This window comes from Vicugna pacos, chromosome 1, assembly GCF_048564905.1.
Source record: "Vicugna pacos chromosome 1, VicPac4, whole genome shotgun sequence".
Taxonomy (NCBI): domain Eukaryota; kingdom Metazoa; phylum Chordata; class Mammalia; order Artiodactyla; family Camelidae; genus Vicugna; species Vicugna pacos.
The window spans coordinates 43,168,380-43,196,282 of NC_132987.1; the positions used below are offsets into that span (position 1 = coordinate 43,168,380).

Sequence of the window (27,903 nt, forward strand, 5' to 3'; positions counted from 1 at the left end):
CAACATTTTGGGCATCCTCCCATATCACGTCTTACAAAGAAGGAAAACTCAGAGAGGCCAGAAACTTTGCACTCAAGTGAAAAGTGTTCAATTTAAGATAAGCCAAATAAAGGAAGAAAAATTATACAATTAGACAATCCAGTCCCCTTCAAGGGATGCAGTTTTGGTTGTTGAAAGCACTCTGCTCCCAGTGCTGTTCCAGAGTGTAAAGAAAACACACGTTGAGTGGGGCCTAAAGAACACGTCAGGAACGAGTCAGAGCAGCGGAGAATTCTGAGCGGCACTTCGGGGCAACAGAACTGGCCAGTCCAGCATCCTGGCTTTCGTTTACTTCAAGAGCCAGGTAACATCATTATTTTCTTGCTAAACAGCTTTAGGAAAGCTCAACTTTTCCTTGGCTTATATCTGGCATTCTAGCTGGAATGGCGCTGCCCCAGGAGTCCACAGTGAACAGAAAACTGGGGAGACAGGAGGACTAGGGGAGGCCTTTTGCGATTTATTAAATTCATAAATTGCCTTAAATGCCTTAAAAAAATTTTTTTCAGAATGGGGAAATAGGCACATGAGGATAAAGACTAAATGAGAAGGATGCAGAAACCTGAGAGGTGATAAGGACTCAGCAACGATAAACAAAAACACAAACAGTTAAAAACAGTCATAGCTGGAGGAAGGAAGATGCGAGGCAGCACGTTAATTCACATGTATTGACTAATACAAGTTGAGTCCATAAACGTTCTGACCCTTGTTGTAGACGTAAAGCGCTCCACTTCCAGAACCTGCACTTTTATTGGACAGCCAGAGAGATACGTCTGTACATCAGGCTCCTTAAATCCTTGAGTCTTATAAATAGCAGAGAAAGGGATATACACTGAAAAATAAAGAAGTAAACACAGTTATTGCAAGAATACAATGATATTGGCATAACTTGCCTTTTACAGGCATCTTCTTTAAGAATCATAACGTGCTACAAGAAAATAGCTAATGAAACTCAGCCCAGCGTTAGACATGGGCAAGGAGAATCAATCATTTGCTGGTTGTTTCAAATCTGTGCTCTGCCAAGCAAGTCCTGATAAAGTCTCTTCCCCCAGCTCAGACCATCAGTCTTTACCTTCTTGTATCTTGGGATCAGTGGGGGACACATCGTAGTCCACCTCCTCTCCCTCGAAGTGGAGCTCCCGCGTGTCCAGATTTTCTATCAAATTACTCATGTCAGCAGCGATTTTCTGCAGTGCAGAGGTATTTACTCTTGGCTCATTTTTCAGGGACATGTTGACTTGAGACAGGGTAAAAGAAAAGGGGCTGGGAAAGAAGAACCAGACTAATTAATTTGGTCAAATAAAACCCTATTCTACAATTTAAATCCAGGCTTAGATGCAGCACATGGAACAAGTCTGTTGTGTGAGCCCCATTATCTCGACCTCTTCATTTCTTTTCTGGTTTAACATTTAAAGGATTTTTCGCTTGTAAATTAAACTGCAGTGAGATACTTAATCGTATCTCAAGCAAGGAAACAAGCAAGAAAAAAGAAACAGCTCATGGAATAAATGCCAATATATCTTTCATCCAATTTTATTAACTTGGATAAGTGAGGAAAGACATAAGGGAGTTTGGTTTGGGAATCGTTATTCAGAGAAAAGGAATTTATTCTTAACTCTAATAAATACATGGAAAGAAAGAATATCATCTAAAATAAGCAACTTTAAGTATTTTCTACAGAGAACTTGGAGCATTTTGTAATAATTTCAATATGCAGATTTTAAAATATTTTTATGATAGCATAACCTTTCTGGATTTCCTCTCTTTACAGACATGGAAATTGAAGCCTGGAGAGATTGGGTAACCTGATGAATATTTTGGGCAATCTTTCCAAGGTCACATAGCTAGGAGGTGATGGAGTAAGGCTAGTAAGGGATTCCCAAGCAAAGAGTACACTATCTTTTTGAGAAATGAAATTTTGGGCATGACTTTACTTGAGTTATAATGACATCCGTGCCTTGGAAGGTAACCGATTAGTATACCTATTCTGGAAGATACCAGAGGTGCAAGAATTATACTCTTCTCTCTCTCTCTCTCTCTTTTTTTTTTAGAAAACTGGTTCTATTTCATTCAGACATTTAATAACACAGGTCATTGCACATCAGTACCCAGGGAAGAAATGTTCACAGAGAATTTTATTTTTCATTTAAAATACTGAGATTTAAGCCCTGAGCACTGTCATCAGTTAGGTGAAAAATCCGTACTGCCTGAAATAATGTCTCTACTACAGCCAGACCCCAGAACAGGAGGGCTTCCATACCAGGTTCACTCATTACTGGAAATTCCAAACAATTGGGGAGCATCTACCACCTTCTCACTGTGAGATGGAATGAGTGAATGTGTAAAGGTGAATAGGCCGGTTCCCGCAATTCAGGTGTGCCTGACATGGGTGAGGGAAATAAGCTACATGACCCCAAACTTGTGCCTGGCCTCCTCCATGGTCTTGGCCTCCCTGAGAATGGCGTGTGCTGAGCAGAAGCTGCTTGGCTGGGCTCCCTCCTACAGATGCTATCAAGAAGCTGGGGGTTCTGTGAGAAATGCTGAGAGAGAGTCTTGAGCAGACTTGGGCAGCCCGTATTGTAACTCTTCAAGTCTCTAAACCTATACTGCTGTGTGTGGTAGAAAGAGAAATTGCATGAAAACGCAAGGATGGGAGTAGAGAAGAGAGGTTCTGGTTTGCCCCAGATATATAGAACCAGTATGTCTAAGTTCTCTGGGAACTATGTAATCCCCATGTTTCTTCCTCCATGTTGGCTGTAAGAAAGTTGGAGCCAAATTTGTGGCCCACTATTAGCAAAATACAGGACTATCCTCGCCTACATCACTTTCCTTCAACCTTCTCTCCCACTTTGAAGTTCGTATTATAGTAACAGTTGCTGTGTACTGATTGCTTAGTATGCCCCTGGCTTGGTGATAACCCTTGACATCCATTATCACATTTATCGTCATTCTGAAGGGGACAAGAGTTTGTCATCCTCTTTTTACAGACATGGAAACTGAAGCATAGAGAGATTAGGTAACCTGATGAATATTTTGGGCAATCTTTTCAAGGTCACATAGCTAGGAGGTGATGGAGTAAGGCTAGTAAGGGATTCAAAACCAGGTCTGTCTGACCCCCAAGCTGATGTTCTGAACCATGATCTTAATCTTCGGTATAATTTTTGTAGATATGCAAGTGCCACTAGAATAGATGGAAGTTTTAGTAAAGCAAGTGCCCTAGAGCAAGGCCCTTTGGAAGGGACTCAAATGGAAAGAAAGAGAAATGAATTCCTCTTGCAGCTCTACCATTTAAACTCAAGGCCTTGGTTCCCACCTCTGTATATTAAGGAGGTTGAGCCATTTCATCTCTAGGGTCTCTTTAACACTAAAACCCTAAATGTAAATAAAAAGTGGTATAAATTGTTTGGCCTCCCCTTATACTGTAATCAATTTAACCCTTCTCCTATCCCAAGAAACTAACTGGAGTAGTTTTTCACATGAATATGAGAAGCCTTTGCCTCTGGTCATAATTTAAATATTTATTTCCTTCCCTCTCAATTCAATAAGCACTAATTAGATGCCAACCATGAGCCAGGGTTTGCTTTATTTAAAATAAAAGGTAATGAAAAACTTAGAGGAAATGAAACAAGGATAAACAAGTAAGAAATTACATCATACCATCGCTACGTGCGAATTTGTAAAGACTTTAGGTATTTTTCATTGATTAAATAGCCGAACGGTTAACTCTGCTAACTTTCTCAGCATAGCAAAGGAAAACAAGGGTTATTCCCAAAGACCCTGCTTTTGGGCAGAGTGTTAATGTTAAAAATTCATGTTGAATTTAAGATATAGAGACCACCATAATTTACACATTGTAAGCTAATTGGAATAAATAGTACAGAGTCACTGGATCAAGCTAAAAAAAGTCCAATTTCAGATAGAAAAAAAGGATATTAATTTGTGAAGAATTTTAGGAAGAGTGAGAAAGGAATCCTCTTATCAATTATCCTCAAGTGTTTACTATGTCCTAAGCATCATTTTAGAATCCACGATGATCCTCCCTGGTATTGTATTTATGATTATCCTGAATTATCTGCATTCAAAACTTTGATTGTTTATTTAAATAACTTGTTCAAGGTCACTCCAGTTGTGTCAGTGTTGAATTTATAAAGCAGATCGGTCTGGCTCTGAAATCTCACGGACTTGGTTATAGAGGTTCATAACTATTGATTTTATTTTATGGGCTTGAATGTCTATAGGTTAATCATTCATATGAAGCTGAAGTTCCATAAGAACAACAGATATTCTCTACTTTAATCACCACCCTTTGAAGGGTTCCTACTGGCCCCACTGTCTTTACAATTATGGAAATAAATATCCCGAAGGCCTCTTAAACTTCTTCTTAGCCTTTTATTTTTATGGTTCATAATAATTTATAAGACTGCATGGAATTGCAGTCGGCCCAAAGGCTTTGAAGATTTGTTCATGCTTTTGTGAAGACCTTACCATTTCATAATGGAAAATGAACCAAATTACTTGTTAATCACCGCCTTCACTTAAGTGCATGGTTGTTTTGTGTTGACTTTTCATCCAACAATTGTACTGCTGGTTTATTCTTGAATATCAAGCTGTAAGGCCATCTACACTCTTGTGTTGTCACATCATTATTTATTAGCCCATGTTCTCTTTGACCTAAAGTAATTAATGATGGTGGGTGAGCAGCTGTCACAGTTACAGCCTATCAACCAGCAGTGGGGTCAGGCCTACAGTGTTTACACTTGAGATAATGTAATTGATTTTGCTACCTCCTTACAGAATCATACTGCAAGATCATTATCTCTTTTGGTACCAAGTAGTGATGGTGCCCATGGAGCCATAACTACAGCTGTGTTTTGTTTCTATTTGCATCTGTATCTGGGAAGTAAAAAGGATTCTTTTTCCGCCTGGTGTTAAATACTAGAGTTCAGAAATCTTTGCAGGGAACATTTAATTACCTCTAGTTATTTAGTGGTAAAAATCAGAGGATTTTAGAGCTTTCTTCTGATCTTAATTTACAACATGATTGGCAAGACCATTAAAGGGAACAGATACTTTCCCTTCCAGATACTACATGCATAAACACTGCCTTCGCCAAAACACAAGAATAATAATATCAACTACAGCTATTACTGTTAAAGTAAATATTAACATTAGGTAATATTTGCTGAATATGTACTATATGCCAGGCACTATACAAAAAGATAAATTGCACGGTCTCATTGACTCCTCACAACAACCTTAGGAGCTGGGTCCTATTGTTACCCCCATTTTTAGGATGGGAAGTTTAGAGAGGGTAGGAAGCTTGTCCAGGGCCACATGGCTGGCAGTGATGGGGCTAGACCTAACACTGGCTGATTTGACTCCAAAATCCAGCTCCTTAACCTGCGAGGGGTAGAACCATGGGTGGCGGGAGGGATGAACACCAGGACAATTTTATTCCTTTATATACTTCTAGAATAAAACAATTCAAAGAGGAACAATAACCAAAAAACCCCTCAACTTTCATTTTGTGAGGATAACTGTGATTTACTTCTTGCTTCCCTTTCTAATGTAAGTTACAAAATTCTGCCCATATTTTTTTCAGTATGTAATGTTTGCTTGCAAAGGGAAATAAATGAAATGGGATTTCTAAACCAAAAATTACATCATAATGTATGAATGTGAAATGAATTATAATTAGATCATTTACAACCAAACAGAATCATGGGGGTTTCTTATCTGCTCATTTTTCATTCTAAATAAATTAATTGGCAAATCTATACTATATAACCTCCCAAAACGTATTATACAGCAATGATTTGTACAGAACTGATTTGATGCTCCCTGAAATGCAAAAATCATAAATGTGTTTTCAAGTACTAAACTCAATCTCTAGAGACATAGTAAGCCTTGCATAAATATTTTTTAAGTTTAGCTGACTTTGAATAAAGTAAATGATATTATCATATTTTACATTCCAGATTATGTATTTTGAGAAAATAATATACAAAAAAAAAGAAAGAAAGAAAGAAAGAAAGAAAGAAAGAAAGAAAGAAAGAAAGAAAGAAAGAAAGAAAACCGCAACTCAATGATTATTTGGATCTTTGAACTTTTTAAAGAGAACATCAGTTCCACAAATATTACTGGAGGGCTGATTATGAAGCTCGGACAGATAACTAAATGTCAGTGATGCAGGAGACCGATCAGATGACCTAGGTTCATTCTTCCCTTATTATCAGTGTAACCCAGCAACTAACAGCTGCCAGGTTTCTCCTCTGTAAAATGCAAACAGGACAGACTTGCTATTACTTACATGTTTCCAAGAGACAGATGTTTAATTTCCAAATACTATCCTCCTCTTGAGCCTCACATCTAATCTAGTCCTGAAACCCCCAGAGCCCAGCAATCTGCCACTTACTCATCCTTCTTTCTTGGTTTCATATCAAAGCCGCCATTTGGCCTAACACTGACTGCTTTTCTCCCAGAAGTGTTGAGACTGGAGATGATGGTGCTAAATAATCCGGACTTCCTGTGTCCACAAAACAGGAATTGGAAACTATGTTCTTTCTCTTTTTTTTTCCCCCTAGCTAAAAACAAAAAAGCACATCTAGAATTACACAAGAAATTTTTAGCATGAAACTCGGTTTTCATAGTTTTCCCTAAATCCTTTGACCTCCTTGCACAGCCTCTGTTCTCTGCCATAAGCTTTCTGAGTCATTTCCTTTGACATGTTCTAGGGTTAAATATTACCCTCTTTACAGTAGTATCAGCTCAGTTGTATCTTTGAATTTAAACAGATATTTCATTTCTAGAGGCAAATACAAGTGTTAAGAGAAACCGATGTCTATTTCAAATATGAATGGATAGGAGTGCCAACTCTGGGCCATGCACTGCAAGCACATTACATGTATCACAATAGTCCTCACGACAATCACATTTAGTATCAAGGACATAGAGCCACAGCAGCTGACAGAGGCTGCACAGTTGTGAGTGGTGGGGCTGGTCTCGCTGCAGGGGCCATCTGGATGGCTCCCTGGCCTCCTCCGCTGGCTCAGCGGGGATCCCTGTCCCCATCACTCTTGCCAGTTCTCCCATGTAGACTTTGTTTATCATTAAAATTCTTTCCAAATAGATAAACAAGATTATACTGTACAGCACAGGGAAATATATACAAGATCTTGCGGTAGCTCACGGCGAAAAAAATGTGACAATGAATATATGTATGTTCATGTATAACTGAAAAATTATGCTCTACACTGGAATTTGACACAACATTGTAAAATGACTGTAACTCAATAAAAAAATTTTTAAAAATTCTTTCCAGCTGTTTAAAACTCTATGATTCCTTTTTTTTCACTTCCTTCCAAAGGAACTGGCAAACAACCTCCATTAGTGTGAACTGAGGCAGCACAGAAAGCATTTTCGGTGATAACCCATGAATTTCACCTATGAAAAGAATGAAGCTGGCAAATGCACATGTGCAAACTCCTCCAGATCTTCTCCAGTGCTCATAAGCTCTCAAATTTTGTCTTTACTGCTGGTAAACATAGCAAAATCTCAGTTTTTTATATAATCCATATAGTTACAAAAAAATGTTTATTGAGGCAGCAGAGTACCATGGCAGGTATGTGATTTTTGAGTCAAACAGCTTTCTGATTCTCCTTAGGCTAAAACAATTTATTTATGGCTCTAACTTAAATTTCAGTTTCCTAATGCGTAAAGTGGATATAATACTATTAAAGTAATGCATTTTAAGAATTAGACTATACAAAGTGAGTGGCTTAGAGCTTGAGCTATAGTAGATGCTGAAATAATGTTAGTTCCTTCTATGCCCTTAGCTACTTTAAGAGCTACAAGTCCTCTGTCCGAAGTCCACATATCAATATCAGAACTCTGTTCCCTCTTGAGTATAGGAATGAGCAGCCAGAGTTGTATTCTGGTGGTGGTCTGACTGTTTCCCACTATAGAGAACACTGTCACAAATGTCTGCAAACAAAATGGATTAAGCTAATGAAGGTGCATATTTCCCACTACAAACATGGAATTGCTGAATAAATTGTAATCATTTTTAGAAAATACTTAATCAAGGATAAAAACAGAGGCAGCAGCAACAAAAATAACAATGAAGGAAAGCTTTCAGTTCTAAAAGTAAAGAAACAAATTAAAATTACATGGGTACACTGGAAGTGAAGCTGAAGTGATCCAAAGGGTTCTGATCATGGATAAAGGGTCTGTGATTATTTGCTGTCCCCAGGTGAGTGTTAGAAGACATGATCCCAGGACTGTGGGAGGCAGGGGCCTAGATGTAAGACTCCTACAAAAACAGAGAGCCTCAAAGAACTGCACTATCTATTTAAAAAAGACTAGAAGTATGCCCAGTAGCTCTGGAAAGAAATTGCATGAAATTGTGGAAACTACAAAATTAGAAACTTTATATACAAATTATCCAGGATCACAGCATCCAGCTTTCAGTAATGGAGGTCTAGCTCCCATTAGGTCAGCTATCTCACAGAAGATGAGTATGAATTCTGGACAAAGTATAGAAAATAACTGACTGAAGAATAACCAAAAGTAAGCAGAAACTGGAAAGAAATCAATATTTGGAAGAAAGGAATGGAGCTGTTTTTGTCCAATGGCACACCCAGTCCATGCCAAGTGGGGTAACTAAAACTCAGACAGAAAATCCATAATTGTACTGACATAGAGAACCAGGAAAGAGGTCTAATAGCAATTATAACAGCTTAAAAATAAATTGGGAAATTCTGAAAAAGAGAGAGCCACACAGGAGGAGTGCCAAGTTCTGCACAGGCCAACCCTGGAACCATACAGGCATGAGGTACACTCCAAAGAAACTCAGATAGTACTAAAATGACTTCAACAGAGATTTCTGCAGCTGCGCACTGCAGGAAATACAGAGTTTGAACTATGACTCCAGTCAAGTTAACTGCCTGCTAAAAACAAACAAATAAATAAACTCTTGAAAAGAACATAACTGAATCCAGAGTCCCTATAATATATCAGTTGTAATATCATCTAAACCTTTTTGACCTGGAGAAACAGGAAAACATGACCCATTCTGAAGAGAAAAGGCCACCAATGGAGGCCCATCCTGAGATGTAGAAATTAACAGACAAGGATTTTAAGGCAAATATTATAACCTGCTCAAGGAGGCACAGGAAAATATGTTTTTGATGAATGAACAAGTAGAAAATCTCAGCAGTGAAAAAGGACAATTCACTGCATGGGCTTAATATCAAAATGGCAATGACAGAAAGAGATGGTGAACTTGAATACAGATCCATAGAAATTATACAATGCGAAGAAGAGAGGAAGAAAAATTTCTAAAAAATGAACAGAACCTCAGTGACCTGTGTGATAATATCAAAAGACCTAACATTAATGTAATTTGAGTCCCAGGAGGACAGGCTAGAGAGAAAATGAGATAGAAAAAAAGAAGTTTGAAAAAGAGTTTGAAATAATCGCTAAAAAATTTATTAAATTTAGTGAAAGAAATAAATTTACAGATTGAAGTTTGGTGAATCCCAAGCAGGAATAAATACAAAGAAAATCACACCCAAGCACATTAACATCAAGCTGCTGAAGTATAAAGAAAGAAAATATTTACAGCAGCCTGAGAAAAATGTCTTACTAACATTCCAGAGTATCAAAGTAATTACCATTAGACCCTCGTCAGCAACAAACAAATGCCATAAGACAGTGAAATAAAATCTTGAAAGTCAATAAATATGGAGCTGAGTAGATAAATACATGTTGTTTTCCCCAAACTAATCTACTAATTCAAATTTCAAAGAGCTTCTCACAGAACTTGACAATATGATCCTAAATTCACAACAGAAAATAACTAAGAATAAACAGATAACTCTTGTCCAAGCAGATATCAAGAATATTACAAAGTTGAAGAAATTAAAATAGTACAGTATTGGCATAGAAATAGAGAAAAACAACGAAACAGAGATCTGAAAACAAACCTATGTCTGAATGGGTTCTTGGTATTCGACAAAAGTAGCATGAAAAAATGTTAGTGAAGAAAGAATGAATTCTTCAATAAACAATGCTGAAACTATTGGAAATTCATAAAGAAATATAATTGGAAATTTATGAAGAAATATAAAATAAAATTAGTTCCCTAACTCATGGTTTCCATAAGAATTTCCATGTGGATTAAAGTCCTAAAACAAAAAGTATAACAAAAATGTAACCTTTGTAATAAATATAGAATGTCTTTATGACCTCAGCATCAGGACAGACTCTTAACAAGACATAAAAATCACAAACTATAAAGAAAAAGTAAAAAATTCAATTACACTAAAATTAAAACTTGCAAGGCAAGTGGCAAAATTAAATGACAAACCTAGACTTGGAGAAGACATACATAGAATATGTAAAGAACTCCTATATAAACAGAAAAAGAAGATCCAAAATCCAATAAGAAATAGGCCTGGGGTTAAAAAAATATATATATATATGCAATTTACAAAAGATGAGTTTTGAATTTCCAGTAAACCTTTAATATTCTCAACCTTTCCAGTAATCAGGAACATAATATTAAAACAACAATAAGATACTTTTTCAAATCCATTGGATTAGTAAAATTTTTGCAAGCCTGAAATTAAAATGTACTGGTGAGGTAATACCAATACTTCTCATTCACTGCTTGGTAGAAGTGCGGATTGAAATTACCTTTTGGAAAGCAACTCTTGGGCATGTATCTGGAGGGAACTCTAATTTGAAAAGATACAAGCACCCCACTGTTCAAAGCAGCACTATTCACTAAGCAGCCAAGACATAGAAACAGCCTAAATGTCCATCAACAGATGATTGGATAAAGAAACTGTGATATATTTTTACAATGGAATACTACTCAGCCATAAAAAGAAAAATAATGCCATTTGCAGCAACAAGGAATGACCTGGAGATTATCATTCCAAGTAAAGTAAGCCAGAAAGAGAAAGAAAAATACCATATATCACTTATATGTGGAATCAAAAAAAAAAAAAGACACAAATGAACTTACTTACAAAACACAAAACAGACTCACAGACATAAAAAACAAACTTTTGGTTACCAGGGGGAAAGGGGGTGGGAAGGGATAAACTGGAAGTTTGAGATTTGCAAATACTAACTACTACATATAAACTAGATAAACAACAAGTTTCTACTGTATAGCACAGGGAACTATATTCAATATCTTGCAGTAATTTATAATGAAAAAGAATATAAAAAGGAATATATGTATGTATATGTGTGACTAAAACATACTGTACACTAGAAATAGATAACAATATTGTTAACTGACTATACTTCAATAAAAATTAATTTAAAAATATATGTAAGTACAAATAATAATTATTAAAATTGTAACTCACATATAGTCTTTTTCTCATTTTAACACATTCTCCTAGACTTGATCTCACTTGAGCTTCAGCATACCCTAGAAAGGAGGTATTCCTGTCATCTCCACACCAGAGGTGAGTAAACGGAGGCTCCAAGAGAACGAGGCCCAGGGCCCAGCCATGCGGCTGTGCTGTGCAGTGGGCCGGGGCTCAAACATGAGTCCCAGGGAAATGGCAGAGAACAGATATTTCAGACTGAAAACGGATATGGTGGAGACTTCCTATTAGGGAAACATGGCCCAGCTAACACCTGGATTCCAGCTGACAGGCAGCTTAGTGGTGTCGTATGACTGCCTGAAGAGTCTTGAGTTTGAATCTTCATTCCCCCACCTATTAGCTGTGTAAACTGACAGGAGTAACTTATTCTTTCTGTGCTTCAATTTCCCAACCCATAAAATGGGGAGAGTGGTAATGCCCATTTCATTGAACTGTTGTGAGGGTTAAATCAGTCAACATAGAAAATGCTAAAAACATGTGACAATGAATATATATATGTTCATGTATAACTGAAAAATTGTGCTCTACACTGGAATTTGACACAACATTGAAAAATGATTATAAATCAATAAAAAAATGTTAAAAAAAAAGAAAGAAAATGCTAAAAATAACAATCTGGGCTAAAGTCGTGCTATGCACATGTTAGCTGCTGTTTATTACAAACTGGCCTTCTTAGTTTTTTAAAGTAAAACAAGATGAATAATGAAGTCAAGGAGTTCCTCAAGACTCCAAGAAATAATACTGTGAGTCCACTGCCTTATTTAAATTCTACTGGTAGTAGCAGTTTTCAATAAGCCATTTGGAAAAAGAGTATTTTCGGATTTCTTCAGCAGAATATATAAAATCTCCCTCTGTTCCAATGGACAACTTTCCTAGATTTGTTCCTTTTACACTTCTTGATTTAAGAGCCGTATGTTTCTCCCTAAACCTAATCTTAACAAATATTATGCTACTCACAGAAGTATTTATATTATAAACTTACCATTCCTTATTACATAGTTTCACTCACAAAGCATTTATAGGAAATTCTTAGCAACCTTGTAATATATCACAGTACTACAGAAAATGACAGCCAATCATCTGCATGTTATTTCAAGATTTCACACTCATTAGTTCATCCTTTTAACACCATGACCAATAGTCACTCCTACATAGGTATGTGGCTGGAAAGGATACCTGTGAAGATGCTGTTCCTTGACTCAAAAACATACAAAGTTGGGCCCCTCAAGTCTCCTCACCCCCTTCACCTACACAAGCCACAGTTCAAGCTCACTATTATAAGCATTCAAGGCACTTTCTGATCTGGCCTCAAAATGCCTTTACAGCCCAGCCTTCTACTTCATCCAGTTTCATTCATTCACTCCTGTCTGGTCCTAGGGATTAAGCCTTCATCTAATCAGTCCTCTGGACCCAACTGCAGATTTACAGGAAACGCGGAGGGCAGAGGGAAACGCTAAGCTGTACCATGAGGATGCAACCAGCAAGCCCAGATTGCGGGCTACTCTGCAAGTCAAAGAGCTGGGGTTCTTCAACAGAAAATTTATAAGGAAGAGGATACAAGAGATACTGCAGGTTAAAGGTGGCTCAAAATTCATATCAAACAGGAAAATGATATAGCAGTTATGATTAAACTTGACTGTCTAGGGATGACGCTCAGGTGATGAAACAATGAAGAAACACAAGGGTAGTGATTGCTTTGGAGATCAGGGGGTTGGCACTGAGATGGGGCATCTGGAACTGGCTTCTGGCGTGCCTGGCATAGGTCTGTTTGTTGACCTGAGTAGTGGTCACAAGGGTGTTTGAGTTACAATTATGCACTAAGCTATACCTTTGGCCTTGGTCCTTCCCCAACCCATGCATCTTCTTCTGTCATTTAAATACTCCCCTCCTCCACTCCTCTGCCTGATGAGACCTTCCACATTGCATTTTACTGAAACTCTCTTGGCTCTCCCCACCCATCCTTGGAAGACAGAGGTAGCAACTCCCTTGACTAAGTTTCCTAGCACTGGGTTTCTCAGTCTTTGACGACCCTTGTATCTCAGAGCTTTAAGGCACGCCTTATCTCTTCTGCGATATTGTAAATGCTCGTGGACAGGAAGCTGTGTCATCCCCACAGATGTACACAGGAAGCACTCACAACTTTTTGCTGAGTAAAAAGTGCTAATGAATTGAAAGTTAGGTGAGAGCTTTGAATCCACTGGGTATATCCTGTCACAAGATCCCCATCTTCAGCCTCCAATCTATCCTTACTCACTCTTTTGGCTTATCTGCAGCCAATATACAGACCCTGAGTGCCCACCTGGGTTAAGAACATGGGCTCTTAATCCTGGCTCTGCCACTTAGTCGTCTTGTAACTAGTAACCTCTTGCTTTACTTCTATTACTTCTCTCTGAGCCTCAGTTTTCTCATCTGTAAAACAGAGCTAATCTTACCTAATAGGATGGTAGAATATTGCATATAAGGTAGTTAACCCAGTACCTGACACAAAGTAACAACTTACTACATAGTCAATATTATAAATATTACTGTTACTATTAGTGTCATTAATAGGAAAGGTATGTTAATCATTAAGTACTGGTAGTGTGGCCAAGTGAAGTAAAAACATGAAACCTAGAAACAGACATGTTTACTCAAACTCAAACTGTGAGAATTAGAAAACTCAGAGTATTTATCATTCCTTTGGTCTCCGTATTACAAATCCAGGATTTTTTTTTTCTGAAGCAACGTTATCTGATTGCATCTCTTTCACTCTTACTGAACTGTGAGCTCCTTGGGAGCCCAAAATGACAATGTATTGAACTTGTGTCCAGTCTCTCCAGTCACAGCCCATGGCTAGCCACTCTATGTGACCACAGCCCTCATTCCCCTCTGGGCCTGGATTTGGCCCCCTAATTCTGACCTTTGCACTTTGGGGGCTTTAAGCTTCTTGCCATCTCTGAAAGGAATCAAGTCTGGTCTGTCTCATTTCCTTAGCATCTGACGAAAAGAAATGAATTAAATGAAGAAAGTGAATTGCACCATCAATGGGCACTAATTTACTCTGAGTGTGTGTGTGTGTGTGTGTGTGTGTGTATCTGAGCAAAAACAGAAGCTAACGCAACCCAATTCAATAACCCTGTATGACGCATGTACTTGTTGGCAGACACTAGGTAAGAATTGAGGATACAATCTTTAGTCTGATGAATCCAGGTCAGTGACATCCAGTACACATGAGGATCTAGGTAATCATTTGGTTCCACCTCCTTTCATGCACTGAGAAGACAGAGCCCAGGGTCACACAGAGAGAGCAGAGTGAAATTGGAACTCAGGCCTTTTTCACGTCCTGCGTGCTCCCACAAGTCTGTTTCAAGGGCAGAGTCTTTCCAGGTAATGTAGCTCTGAACCACGACAAAATGTGTAAGGAGTACGACCGGACGGGCTGGCTAAACCACTGTTGTCTCAGCAGCAGGCGGATCCTGATCAGTACGTGTGGACCGGCTGCCAGCCTCACTGGGGAAGAGCTGGTTTAATCCTCACTCAGGACACTGCTGCTCCCATGAGTGTCACTAAGAAACAGAGCTAGTCTACTGACACCTGACTCTGTGACATCCCTGAAGGCCAGAAGCACCTGGATAGCCTCAGCGCTACCAAGAAATAGCAGACTGAAAGACAGACAGGCTGCCAGAGTTTGGTGAACTAGAGAGAGGCAGTGTGTGCCAGCCAGACTGGCCACCTGGCTTTCTAGGCGTGCTCTGTGCAGGTTTCTCAGGCGGCTGGGGATGATGTGACTCATTGGTGGGTATTTACTGAGCAGCCAGTGTGCTGAGCCCCATGACAGGCGCTGGGGACACAAAATGATCTCACATAATTTACCTGACTGTGAAAAGAGGGGAGGAGCACTCTCATTACTCCTGCCTCACTCTGTGTATTTTGCCTCCTCCCCCAACAAAAGCCCAGAAGAGCGACCCTCGTCCCACCTCTCCTCCCGCCCACCTGTTCTTCTTTCCAACGCTCCATTAATCAACCCCTTTATTAACCTCCCTTGCTCCCATGGCTTTTTCCTGTTACCACTTAAAACAGTCTCAAGCATCTCAATTACATGTATGTTCCCCTCAACTTCTCACTTCTCTCTCACTGTGACTAGTCAAGCTTTTGAAGGATTTATGTTTCCCCACTCAGCTGGACGGAACCAAATGTGCTCCATGCTCTCCAAATGCTCAGCCTTCCAACAGGCAGCTCCCTCGGTGGCTTTGCCTTCCTCCAATTTCCTTCTTTGCTTGATTAACTCCTGTCATTCATTCTGAACTGCCCCCTGGTGCCACCTCCTCCGGGAAGCCTCCCCTGACTTCACAGGCCTTTTCTCGGTGCTTCTACAGCATCTAGGTGAGTCCACTGACAACATTCTTTCCCACTTGACCCCTGTCTCCTCTAGAAGACTCTCAGTTCTCTGAAGAGAGAGGCCATCTCAAGATTCTCACTTCCTAGTGTCTACTGGGCTCTCAGTAACTGTTTGTGGACCAAATGAGGAATGAATAATATGAATAACATTCAGAATAGCTCTTTGTACGGGCAAAACAGAGAACAACACGTGCAGATTACAAAGCATTTTTCACATATACATCTTATTTGACTTTCCTAACCCTTCAGGGCAAATGGTATTATTTTTAACCCTCTTTTCAGCTGAAGAAGAAATGATCCAAAATGATTAAGAGGTCTGATCATTAAGTGAGGGTCATACTGTGTAAGTGGTAGGTCTGAGAGTCAAATTATGACCCCTGAACTTCTATTCTCCAATTTCTCCCTTCCCTATGAGCAACCATCTTCATATTCAGGTGTGCACAAGACTCTGTAAACTTTCCACATCGAAACCCGATATCTAGATGAAAACGAGCCTGCTTGCCTTGTGCCTAACCAAACTACTTACTAGAAGGAGCAGGAATGAATCCTGCTTAATTTTAGCCGAAGAAGTAAATCTAGAAAAGGAAATAAAACAGCCAGAGTAACAGAGATAACACTTCCATCTCCCTTCGATGGGAGTGAATGAACATAAATGATTTAAGCATCATATCCTTTCACCAAACCTCAAAACATCTCAGATTTAGGGCTCGTGATGAAATGGCTCGAGATCTGCCCCGTGATACACTCTTTGCTATGGTCAGGAAATCCTCATTCTACCTGGTGGGACAGCAGGGAAGGCAGCTTTTATCCAAGAATATCCTTGATGCTTAGCAATACTCCCACAAGCTGTTAACACTCCCTCTGCCCCTTTGAGGCCTCACAGCCCTGTTCGTGCAGCCGAGAGAACAAGATCTATCACTTTGACTCCTCTCTCACTGGAAACCTCTGCTCACTTGTCCCACTATCCTGTTATGGTCTTCTGGAAAAACCTAACCCAGGCCAATCCAACTGTCTGCCTCCTTGGCCCCCACCCCGGGGTTTCTAAACATGCGTGCAGAGAAAGCATCCAACTGCAGGGGCTGGTGTCTATGGAACCCAACCTCAGCCGGGCATACCCTGTGCTCTCTCTCGCCCTCTTCTCAAGGTCAACCTCTTAAGAAAGTTGTCTACGTGCTCCTCATATTTCATCACTCTTCCCTCAGTCTTCAACCCACTGTAATTGGCTTCCACCTCCACACTCAACCAGCTTTCACCGAAGTTCATAACCACCTGCATGTTGTGCAATCCAAAGGGCTCCTCCCCTTAGCCTTTCTGCTGCTTAACCCTCGACTCCCTTCTTCATCAGAGTCTCTTCTCTTGGCTTGGACATTCCCATGCTCGTCTAGCTGTCCTCCTCTCTCTCTGGCCACTGAGATGGAATTTTTTTTGAGACTGTTCTTCTGCTCAGCTCTTCAGGGTCCTAGGGTCTTTCTTTCCCACTCTACCACCTCTCACACCTCTCAGGGTGATCTCATTCATTCTGATGGTTACAGGACAGGTTGATGTTTCCCTTCCTGGGTGTTTCTATGGCTCCCGGGTGATACCACTGTTGGGTACTTTCCTTTCCACTTGCCCTCTGTCTCCCCTGGAGGACTGGGGCCATCTCTGTATTCCCAGTCACCACTCCCAGTAACTGTTTCCAGCCTTGTTCTACTTCCTAAACTTCAGATCTATATACCCAACCACCTATGAATTTCCCCACTGGGTGAACTTAATATGTTTAAAATAGACTTTACCATCTTCCAAATCCCCAAACATTTCCTGTTCCTAAGTTTCCATCCTGAATGAATTGGGAACATGACCTACCCAGCTGCATGAATTGCATCCTGGAACTCAGCCTCAGCAATTCTTTTCCCTGACTCTCTATATCCAAGCCATCAGTAAATCCTGCCAAAGTCTAAATATCTTGATAACCATGGCAGGTTTGCGGAAATGAGGGGAGGGGGGGAAAGGTGCAGTGTAGCTGGGCATAGAGTTAAGGACAGGTGATACTAAGGCATTAATCTCAAATTCCCCACCCATCATCCCTCACTCCCCACTCTTGATGCTGGAGCCCTGGAGCTACAAAGCATTGTATAATAATAATTTGGGGCTGCCAAAAATAGGATTTTGTAGGATAAGTAACATTACTTTCATTTTTTTAATTACAGCTAACCAACAATGGTAAAAGAAACTGGGCTTAAGTGACTGGCTCTGCTCTCCTTACAGAGTTACTGCAGGGAACAGTGATTTCCAGATGAGTCCCAGGTGTGGAAAGTGAAGCCGTCGTGGAAACATCAGTCTTCAGTTCTGCCACCACATTTGAGAAACAATGCAATATTTAAGGTAAACAGGCTAAACTGGACGTGTGTGGTGGGTGAGGGCTGAAGGAAGGGAGGACAGAAGGAGTGATGAGAAACAGGCCAGGCCTAATGACGCTCGGGCATAGCTGACAGATTATCAACTCATTACTAAAACAGCACTAATACAAAGTTAATTAAAAGCCACAAAGTAAGCAGGAAGTGCCTTAAGTTGGCAGTTTCTAAGAGTTCCTTGTCAGGGTCCCTGTATCTTCCCCCAAACTATAAGCAGTAACCAATATCATTAGAGGAATGGTAATATGGAAGGGCTTGGGCATACACAGTAGAAAGAGAAAAGAAAAATGTACTGGCAAAAATCTACAAAGACAACTCTGAATATACTAAAAACTTTCGAATTGCACACTTTAAGTGGGTGAAATTTACAGTTTACGAATTATATCCCAATGAAGCTATTTATTAAAAAATCTGCCAAGACATACGCATAGTAAGCAGAGTTGTACAGATCAATTAACATAAACAATACTCGAAGAGTAGCAGGTAATCTTCCTTGATCCTATAGAGGAATAACCAGCAGCAAAAATCATTTTTATACGTCTTATAACGAAAATAGACAAACTGCTACTTATAACCAAAAGACAAGAGGAAAAGGCATTGTCAAGACATTTACAGAAAGCAATCTGTCAACGCCCACACTGGCTATTACTTTAATTCCACTTTTCACTATTGGAAGACTCTGCTTACTGAGGTTACTATGTTTTCACAAACACAACAGTCACGCTGGGGAGTTTCTGTCAAACTAGTATCTTTTTAAGAAATTACGAAAGTATGTATCACAAAAAGAACTATTACGGGCTCAGAAAAAGCATGTAAATCTCAATGCCTAGAGAAACAATCAGATGAAGAAAAGGCAAATTCTGAGTCAGTGATCATTTCCTTTTCAAGACAGGGTTCGAAAGAAGGTACAAAAGATAGATGACAGGTAGAAACACTCAGCTCCTCATAGGCACACATGGGTTTGTACCTGGTACTCGTTGGAAAAGAGGCAGGGTACAAATTTTTCTTAGACTCTATTTGAAAAGCAAGTTAGTTCACGTAAAGACAGAGTTCTTTTTAAATCACTTTAAAAGGTAGATACCAAAGTAGAAGGCAGGTGTATGCTCAGAATATGATCCACTGGAATGGAAATTAACTATGCCTATCCTTTGATCTCATGCAGTTTCAGCTGACCAAGCAAAACAGTTCAGCCAATACAAAGCAAAACAGAAACCTATCCTTCAATTTCTGTCCTCGGAGTTACCTCGCTCAAACCCAAGGAACCAAACGTAACTCACTTTCAGTTTTAAGTTAGAACATGTTGAATCCACAGTGACTCAGCAGATGGGTTTCACTTAAAGTCACCTGAAACCAAGTTTCCTTTACTGTGACTTTCCAACAGAAGAAACAGACAAGGACAGAATTAGGCAGGAAGAGCACTGGTCTCGGAGTCAAAATTTTAGATGTAATCTCGACTCCAAGGACTCCCAGGTAAACCAATTCAATCTCTTTTGAAATTAGAGTTTCCTTTGAATTCTTACATGCCTGCATGCCAAGCACACAATAGGTGTTCAATAAATGCTTTCTGAATTATTACTACTAATAGCCAACATTTACCAAGCACTTAGTAAGTCCTTTATATGCATTATATCATGTAATACTTATGATAACCCTACAAAGTAGGTTTTCGTATTATCTGCATGTCACAAATTCAGAAACTGAGGTTTAGAGAGATTAGTAATGTGCCCATGTGACTCAACTGCTGAGTAGCAGAGAGGACGGCAGGGCCCAAGGTTCTTAATCAAAGTGAACTTGAGCCTGCTGCCCCTCTGAGCACAACGGGGCACCGGCCAAAATAATCAGAGTCCTCAATGAACATATGAGGCTCCTCCAATTTAACGTTGGTTTTATTGCTTGCTTTTTCCCACCACCTGTCTTCCTGGGAGCACTGGCAATAAAAACCTTGGGATCCTTGTTATTCAAAATGTGGTCCGGGGACCTGGAACATAGATAGGTGTCACCTTGAAACTTGGAAATGTAGACTCTTGGTCATAGTCCAGAAACAGAATCTGCACTTTAATGAGATACCCAGGTGATTCATAGGGACCTCAGTTGGAAAGGCACTGGTTTAGACTAGCTCCAAAATGACGCTCTTTACGACAGGAGGAAAGAAGTTCTGAGAAGGAACATACAACAGAAATGTTATAGTCGGTAAGAACAAAGCCAGCTTGCTACGGCTGTGTCAGGACCGCAATTCACCTACGTAACAGCACACAAATATTTATGAAGAACCTATAAAGCCCAGGGAATTGATGATAGAGGTAACAGCTGAATCTGCAGGGAGTGTGTCTACAGTTCCACACCCTTCTAAAATCCCCAAACCAGTGTTTTTAGAACCATGTATCATGCAGCAAATAAAAATACATTAAGTTTTTAGCAAATACTAAATCGCTCATCAGGCAAAGAGTAGAGCTGTGCTGCGAACTGATGAAACTTAAGATTCGTATGATACTACCACCTTCGTTCACAGCCTGGGAGTCACCTCTTAACAAGGGAGCTTTATCCTTTTGAATACTGACACACTTTTTGAGCACAATACACACGTGAGTCAACATAAATTTAAGTTTAAACTTGATTTAAATTGGAGCTATTTCAATGTGGTTTATGGTTTCCTTTTTAAATGACACACCTACATTTTTAGACAGAAAGTCGTCCATATTTTTAGCCAAGAAGTACAGGACAGTAACCGTCCTCTCACAAGAGATGTGAGTTATGTTGGCCTCAGAGTCAGAATCTCAAGAACCATCTGAAGGAGTTAGCTTTCACTCACTATTTCTTACCTGTTTAAAAAGAGTTCTAAAAAGTCAACCCCACACGTAAAAGCCATGCACATGACTAAAAGTTGTCTTAGTAGGAGATGAGGTGTAGAGCTGACTTTTTTCTTTATTCCCACTTTTAAAATAAAAAATAAAACACATTTATTGCCTAGTCACAATTCTATACTTTCCAGAGCTAAAACAATGCATTGCATGTAGGTGGAAATTCATTCTCCACTTCAGTTCTATCCTTTTGGTCATTTGAAATCTACTAGGCAGGTTCTTCTCCTTAACAGCCTTCAACTGTATATTCCTGGCACTTTCCACTTCCTCCCTGCCTCCATCTAGGGAGAAGTAGAACAATGAGAATGGATTTCTTGCTAATTAATCATCCAGATATCTCCTAGAAGGGTTTGCTTTCACCACAATGGATCATAAAAAAAGAACTGCTTTTAATTTCCAACCCATTTACTCCATTACAGTCATGAATCGTCCTCTGGATTCAAAGATTTTCACCAAATAGCCCAGGGTTTTACCATAAAGGAAAAGGAAGACTTGGGCATGCTCACAGTAAGGGGCAAGCAGGAAGCCGAGCAAAGTTTAGGGCAGTTGAGGCCCCTGAGGATTCTGACTCAGAGTTGAGGCCAGAGGCCACAGAAACAGGGAGGCACATATTAACTACAAACAAGCACTGAAGGGGGAACACACAGGCCTGAGTCAGACTATGATGGGGGATTCGGGGGCCTGAGGAGTCCCGGGAGAGAATCAAATAAACTGGAGTTTCCCACAATGGACCCAATGCCCAATGCTACTAATGGACTGTATTAAAAACCAGCCACAGTTGTGCTAAATCGGCCTCAATGCTGGTGGCATTGTTAATGAAGACACCACTTCCAGACATAATTTAGCAATATGTTTGTACAGTCACAAGAGACTTATACTCTTTGATATGGTAACCATGCTCGACAAACATGGAGAAAGGGACACCCAGAAAGTAGGTCACTGCCAGGAACAAATGCAGATGTCGGCATTTAGGTTTAAACACACTCACAAGTACAGGCTGGAATGGCCTGGACTGGCAGCTGTCTTGTGCAAAAGCCCTGGGGATTTGGGATGAACCTACCTTACTTCAGGTGTCTTATAGGGAGCAGCAAGAACGGCGGGAGCTGCAGTCGGCAGACTTGGGCCTGAATCCGGCTCTCCCTTCTACAGCCTGTCGCAAGTCCCCCAGCTCCCTTAAGCTTGGTCTCCTCACCTACAGAATGAAGATACCCCATTTCCTTGATTCTAAGATGTGCTTTCTGTCTCCCTTCCCCCAACACACAGTTTAACTTCTCTGAAACTGGCATGACTATTGTATTTCATGTTTGCATTTAATGGGATGGCATCTTCCTTCCTCTGTTTCTCCCTGAGAAGCTGAAATTTAATTGATGGTGTATCTTGTCATTAACAGTGTCTTAGAATCAAGGAAATACAGTAGTAGTGCTGGCCTCAGGATTGCTGTGAGGATTAAATGACATAACATATATAAGGCAATTTGGCAGACTACCTTGAAAATAGTAATAGTTTCCCCCCAAAATGACACATGTTAACATTATTTTTAAAAAGCCAATGCACTCTTAGGCTACAATTATCTGAAGAGCAGTACCCAGAGAAGCAGCCAATCACCCCGCCTGCTAGTCAGTCTACACTTGGGGGACTGTATTCAGTCTGAGGACCACGGAACGACAGAGGCAAAGCATGGATACTCAGAGAATAGGGACCGGGTTAGAGAAGCCTGCAAAACATGATATTATGAGGAATAGTTAAAACAATCTGGAGTTTTTAGGCTGAACAAACATGAGAAGCATTTTAAACATATCAAGACCTGTGGATGATTCCTCTGTGGTTCTAGGGGTCGGAGCTAGAACACAGGGATGGACATTCTGGAGAGGCCCACGTCACATCGGCATAAAGGAGAACTTTCTGATACTGGGAGCTCTCCGGGAGTGAAAGAGCCCTGGTGAGCGGAAAGCTTCCTAAAACAGGACGTGCTCCATGCGCACCTGGATGGGGCCATGTCAGCGCTCTCCTGCTTGGTGTCAGAGGCTGAACCCTGTGTCCACTTCAACTTTAGAATGCCATGCCTGACTGTCCCTCCTCCAAACTCAGACCAGGCCTCTGGGGACCACCTGGAGCAGAAGTGGCCCTGAGGCCTCCACCAGCATGGGCTCCGCTGTCCAGGGAAAAGCTAGCACAAAACTGGCAAAAAGTAAAGGGAGGAGGAGGACTCACTGGGTGCCCGGTATGGTAGCAGCTCACGTGGGAGGCAAAGACACAGTCTGGATGCAGAAGACTGGTAGATTCGAACTCAGCGGGCAAGAAGCAGTGCGTCCTGAGACTCTAAGATAACACTGCCAGCCCTGACCTACTCCATGTAGAATGTTCTAGTTGGGCCCTAACGAATCCATTTAAGATGCAGACCAGTTTTCTGAATTACAGCAAACCCTTGGTGAGATCCACACTCTTTCCTTCAGCTCTTGGCCAGCTCCCTTCTTGACCCAATTACACACTTTTTTTTTAACCCTCTATCCATGCTTTAGTGAAAAACGTCTATCCATACCCTGTGAGAAACTGCTAAGATCTCAGATTAAAAAGAAGTGTAACTTTGGACTGTATCTTCTTATCAACATGTATTTGAACACTGGGTACTAAGCTTACTGTGAACTTTGTGATTCAACTACATTGTCAGTGTTATAATCATTTTTATCTAAATCTCTCTGAGCAAAGGTACCTTGCTTACATCAGGCAACTAGTGGATACTTCTGCCAAGTGAAAATGAATGGCACAGTAACCGACTGAAGGACCTCACAGCCTTACTCCCCCGATGATGCTACTTTTGGCCCAAGAGAAGCCACAAGCTATGGCTTTCTGGCCATCTGCTCAGCTCTCAAAGTTTACCTACACATCTTTTGTTAAAGATATTTCTTATAAGTGATACCTCTGTAAACCCAGATGTAGTTAGGAATCCACATGACATAAGATCAAAATTCTCTCTTCCATGGTGTTGAGCAACTACCACATGTCAGGTGCTGGGATGGAGTGGAGGAGCACAAAGGTCAACAGCTCACAGTCCAGGCCTGGAGACAGGCTTTTAGCAGCTAATTCTCAGAGCATGAAGAGAAGGGCAGTAGGAGCCCAGAGCAGGAAGTGCTCAGCCTAGGGCATGGGGAAGGCTACTGCTGGGAAGGCACGCTGGAAAGGAATCTTGAAGACCAGACAGGAGCTCACTGAGCAAATTCAAAAGGAAAGCATAGTCAAAGGAAAAGGAACAGCTACAGTGTGTGGGGCTGTGTAACCTAAAGAATAAAAATATCCTTGCTTGTCTGAGCAAGAGAGCGAGGCAGCGCTGTTATAATTGTTTTTAGATATCTGGCGGACTATCTGATTAGATATTTGCTTCTCCAAGTAAAAGGTACTATGAGAATTAGAAAGGGGGCAGGTACCTACAAGAATGTACATTTCAGTTTAATACATACAAGAACATCCTGAAAAAAAAAAAAAGAACTAGTAACAAAGAAACTGGCTGTCTGGAGTAGACAATTTATAATTTTATAGTTTTGGAGTCAACTCAGGTTCTAATCCCAGCTTAGACATGGTAAATAGTGGCCACGCATGCTGTGAGATGGGGACTCCCCATCACACTGTGAGCTCCAGCACCACACCGAGGTGCCATCTCTGCCTATGTCTCACGTGCGGGGTTTGAAGGTGAACTAGAGACCACCAAGGTCCCTCCTAGGCCCTAACCTGGGGCTCTCATTTGATTGTCTCTGCCCACTTCTGATCTGGCAATATTCCCTCAGCTCACTAGGAAAGACACTAAGGGAATGTCCATTGAAAACCTTCTATACAGATGTTAGCTCTCACTGCTGTTGTCATTGCTACTTTCTCTGATACTAACTTTCCATTCATTTCATCATCCCTGGTTGTGTTTTATTCCTGTGAGTGTGTGTGTAAGGGTATACAAATATTCCTGCAAGCCAACTCAAATCCTTAGTAGGATATAAACGAAGCCAGGAAAAATAAAATAAAATAACCTTCTACAGTTTATTATAAATGACACTCATGACAACAATAGGTCACATTCACTTAACACTCATTATGCATCAGGCACTGTGGGAGGCCTTGTATATACATTATTTCATTTAATACAAGAACCCAAAAAGTTAAACACTATATCATAATCCCCATTTTATAGATAAGGAAATTGAGTCTCAGAGAAGTCAAGTAACTCACTGAAGGCCCCAACTAACTAGCGGTCTAAACTAAAATTTTTGCAACATAGCCTACAACAATCTCATATTAATGGATAGGTACTCCCACATATTTTTAAAATTTGAATACTGAATATTTTTTATTTGAATCTTGAATGCGGGGACCCTGGAAAACAAAAATAAGCTGCTTAAGCTATGAAATAGGTGACAACACTGAGCTCATTTGGTCTTAATCTCACATTTCCGGACACTGTTGAGAAGGGTCCACAGAGTAACCAGGTCACGCTCGTCTAAGTGGTCTTTCAGCATCAAATTAAAATTTCCAGCTTTCTCACTCATTGTATGATTCCATTCATGTGAAATGTTCAAAGTGGGCAAATCTAGAGAGATCTACAGACAGCAGAAGAGAGGTTGCCCAGGGCTGGGTGAGGAAAAGAGGGGAGAAAGAGACTGGGTACAAGGTTTCTTTCAGGGGTGAAGAAAATGTCCTAAAATTAGATTATGGTGATGGTTACAGAACTCTGTAAATACACGAAAGGACACTGAATTGTACGCTTTGTAGGGGATAACTATGTGATAGGTAAATTATACGATATCAATAAAGCTGTTACAAAACAGTTCCCCAGGTTCAGTATCGAGTGATCTCTAGTCACTCCACATGGCCTGCGTCTTCCAGAACAAACATGCAAACCAGATGTGCGTTAAGTAAGCCAGCGCCCAAGAACAAAATGTTCAGACAACCATGACGAGACGGCAGACCACTCCTGTGAGGTCGGTAAGCTGTCCTTGGAAGCGTCAGCTTCTTTCTCAAATGTCGTTAGGTAAGTGCGGAATGGTACTGGCTTCTGATTTTTACCAACCCAGGAAAAATGGAAGTATAATTTCATTCCTCATTGCTAAAATGTAAGTGAACAGAATGAAATCTTAAAAATAGCAGCAATAGGGGAATCAGAGGACCTCAAAAGGCCCGAAAAGACTTCAATCAAGTCGACTGGAACCTTGTGGCCGTGGGGACTCAATCGTTCTGCGCTTAGAAAAGGAGGAGGAAGAACGAAGTCAGTTACCCTAATAAGGTTCTCTCCCACCTTCACTATTCCAGTCACACCATATCTGCTAAGGGTTGTGTCAGTACGTTGACTTGTCCCCTTCTAAACAATCAGCCACTGCTCTTCGACCAAGGAAGCATCAACAAGACATCTGGACACACTGGAAATTCATGGAAGTGTCTTTCCTGGACCGAGATTTCAAGTATTCAAGTGAGCCTCCTCCCACATTCCTCATTAAATAAATGACAGTCTTATAATTTGATTAGCTATGGTATCTGACTAAAATTTTAAACCTGGTACATAAAAATCAAAAGGCAGTTTCCTAACATAATGCGTAACTGCCGCAAAATAATTGTTCTCCAAAGTAAAACTTACCCTCTCCTTTATAAAAGCTGATCTTGCCTCAGCTCTAACCTGTCACTCCATCTTCTTAAAGGAAACCTTAAGTTTACAAAATATTTGAGGAAGGGAGAACCATTCTTAGAGCTACCACTGAGATAGATGGCGGGTGATGTTAACTTAGGATACAATCTCGCTATATCTGGTTTTCATTTTTCTCTCTCCAGGAATAGTTTTTATTTGTTTAAATATAAAGGAACCCCATTTTAAATATTAATATGCAGGAAAGTACAAGAAGAAAATTAAAACTTCCAGGAACTCCCAGGTTTAAAACGATCCCAAAGCCCTGTGAACTTAAGGTGACCACCTAGCCTGTCTCCCCAGGCATAACACACACAGAGACAGGCATGTTTAAAACATGGCCAAGTATGTGAGGCACAAATAGTTTGAACTTAAAGATTGTTTTCACTTAAAGATCTAACATCACCATTTCCTCATATTACGTTTCACAGGTAAAACTGTAACAGTTGCATAATGATCCATCATGCAACTTTCTTCCACTACTGTATGTTTTGATTATTTCCAACTTTTCATGATAACAAATAATACTTCAATGAGTATTTTTGAAATTAAAACTTTTACACCCCTACCTGGACAATTCCAATCTTTTGCCCTATTTCTTTTGTAATATTCTCTGTTGGTTTTAGGAAAAGAAAGTGCCTCCCCATCCAAAAGTCAGAATTCTTACTGTATGATTGTTTTTCTTTCTTTCTTTTTTAAAATTTAACTCCTTAACCTATGGACTGTATTTTTATACATTTTTAAAGACTCCAAATGTATCTGTCACATGGTTAAGTTTTGGACAAATCTAGAGTATGTTATTTGTCCAGCATTTTCAAATGCACATTTACATTTTTAAAGGAAATACGTGTCTCATATTCTTGGCTTTCCACTAAGTTTCAGAAAGCCTTCAGGACTAATAAAATAACCAGAGCTTTGATTATCAGCAGGAAATCACAGTGGGCAGGAATGAAGAGGACCCCCATACAGGCCAGATTAAAGCTAATCAATCAGGAGATCAAATTCCCGGCCTTAGTGGTTTTATTACTTTAGCCTTAAAAAGTCTCGAAAGTTCCAAGGTTAGCTTACGTAGTTGAAAGACAGTTTTCATAGCTATGGGCTTATCCTCCATGTGGACTGGTCACCACTGGTCTCATTTACTGACCACGAGCAAGCTCTAAGTCCCACCACTGGTC

At 40.2% G+C, this 27,903-nt stretch overlaps 1 protein-coding gene across 4 annotated transcripts in view; it reads right to left on the reverse strand.

The window, feature by feature from the left end:
- Positions 1-27,903, reverse strand: part of PLD1 (phospholipase D1) — a 176,356-nt gene that overhangs the window by 100,364 nt on the left and 48,089 nt on the right. For all 4 annotated transcript variants that reach the window (XM_015236431.3, XM_006200801.4, XM_031679998.2 and 1 more), the window contains exons 2-3: positions 1,109-1,299; positions 741-868 (exon numbers count right to left, since the gene is read on the reverse strand). In XM_015236431.3, coding sequence (XP_015091917.2) covers positions 741-868; positions 1,109-1,268 — 288 coding nt within the window. In that variant the 5' untranslated portion in view covers positions 1,269-1,299. The remainder of the gene's footprint in view (positions 1-740; positions 869-1,108; positions 1,300-27,903) is intronic.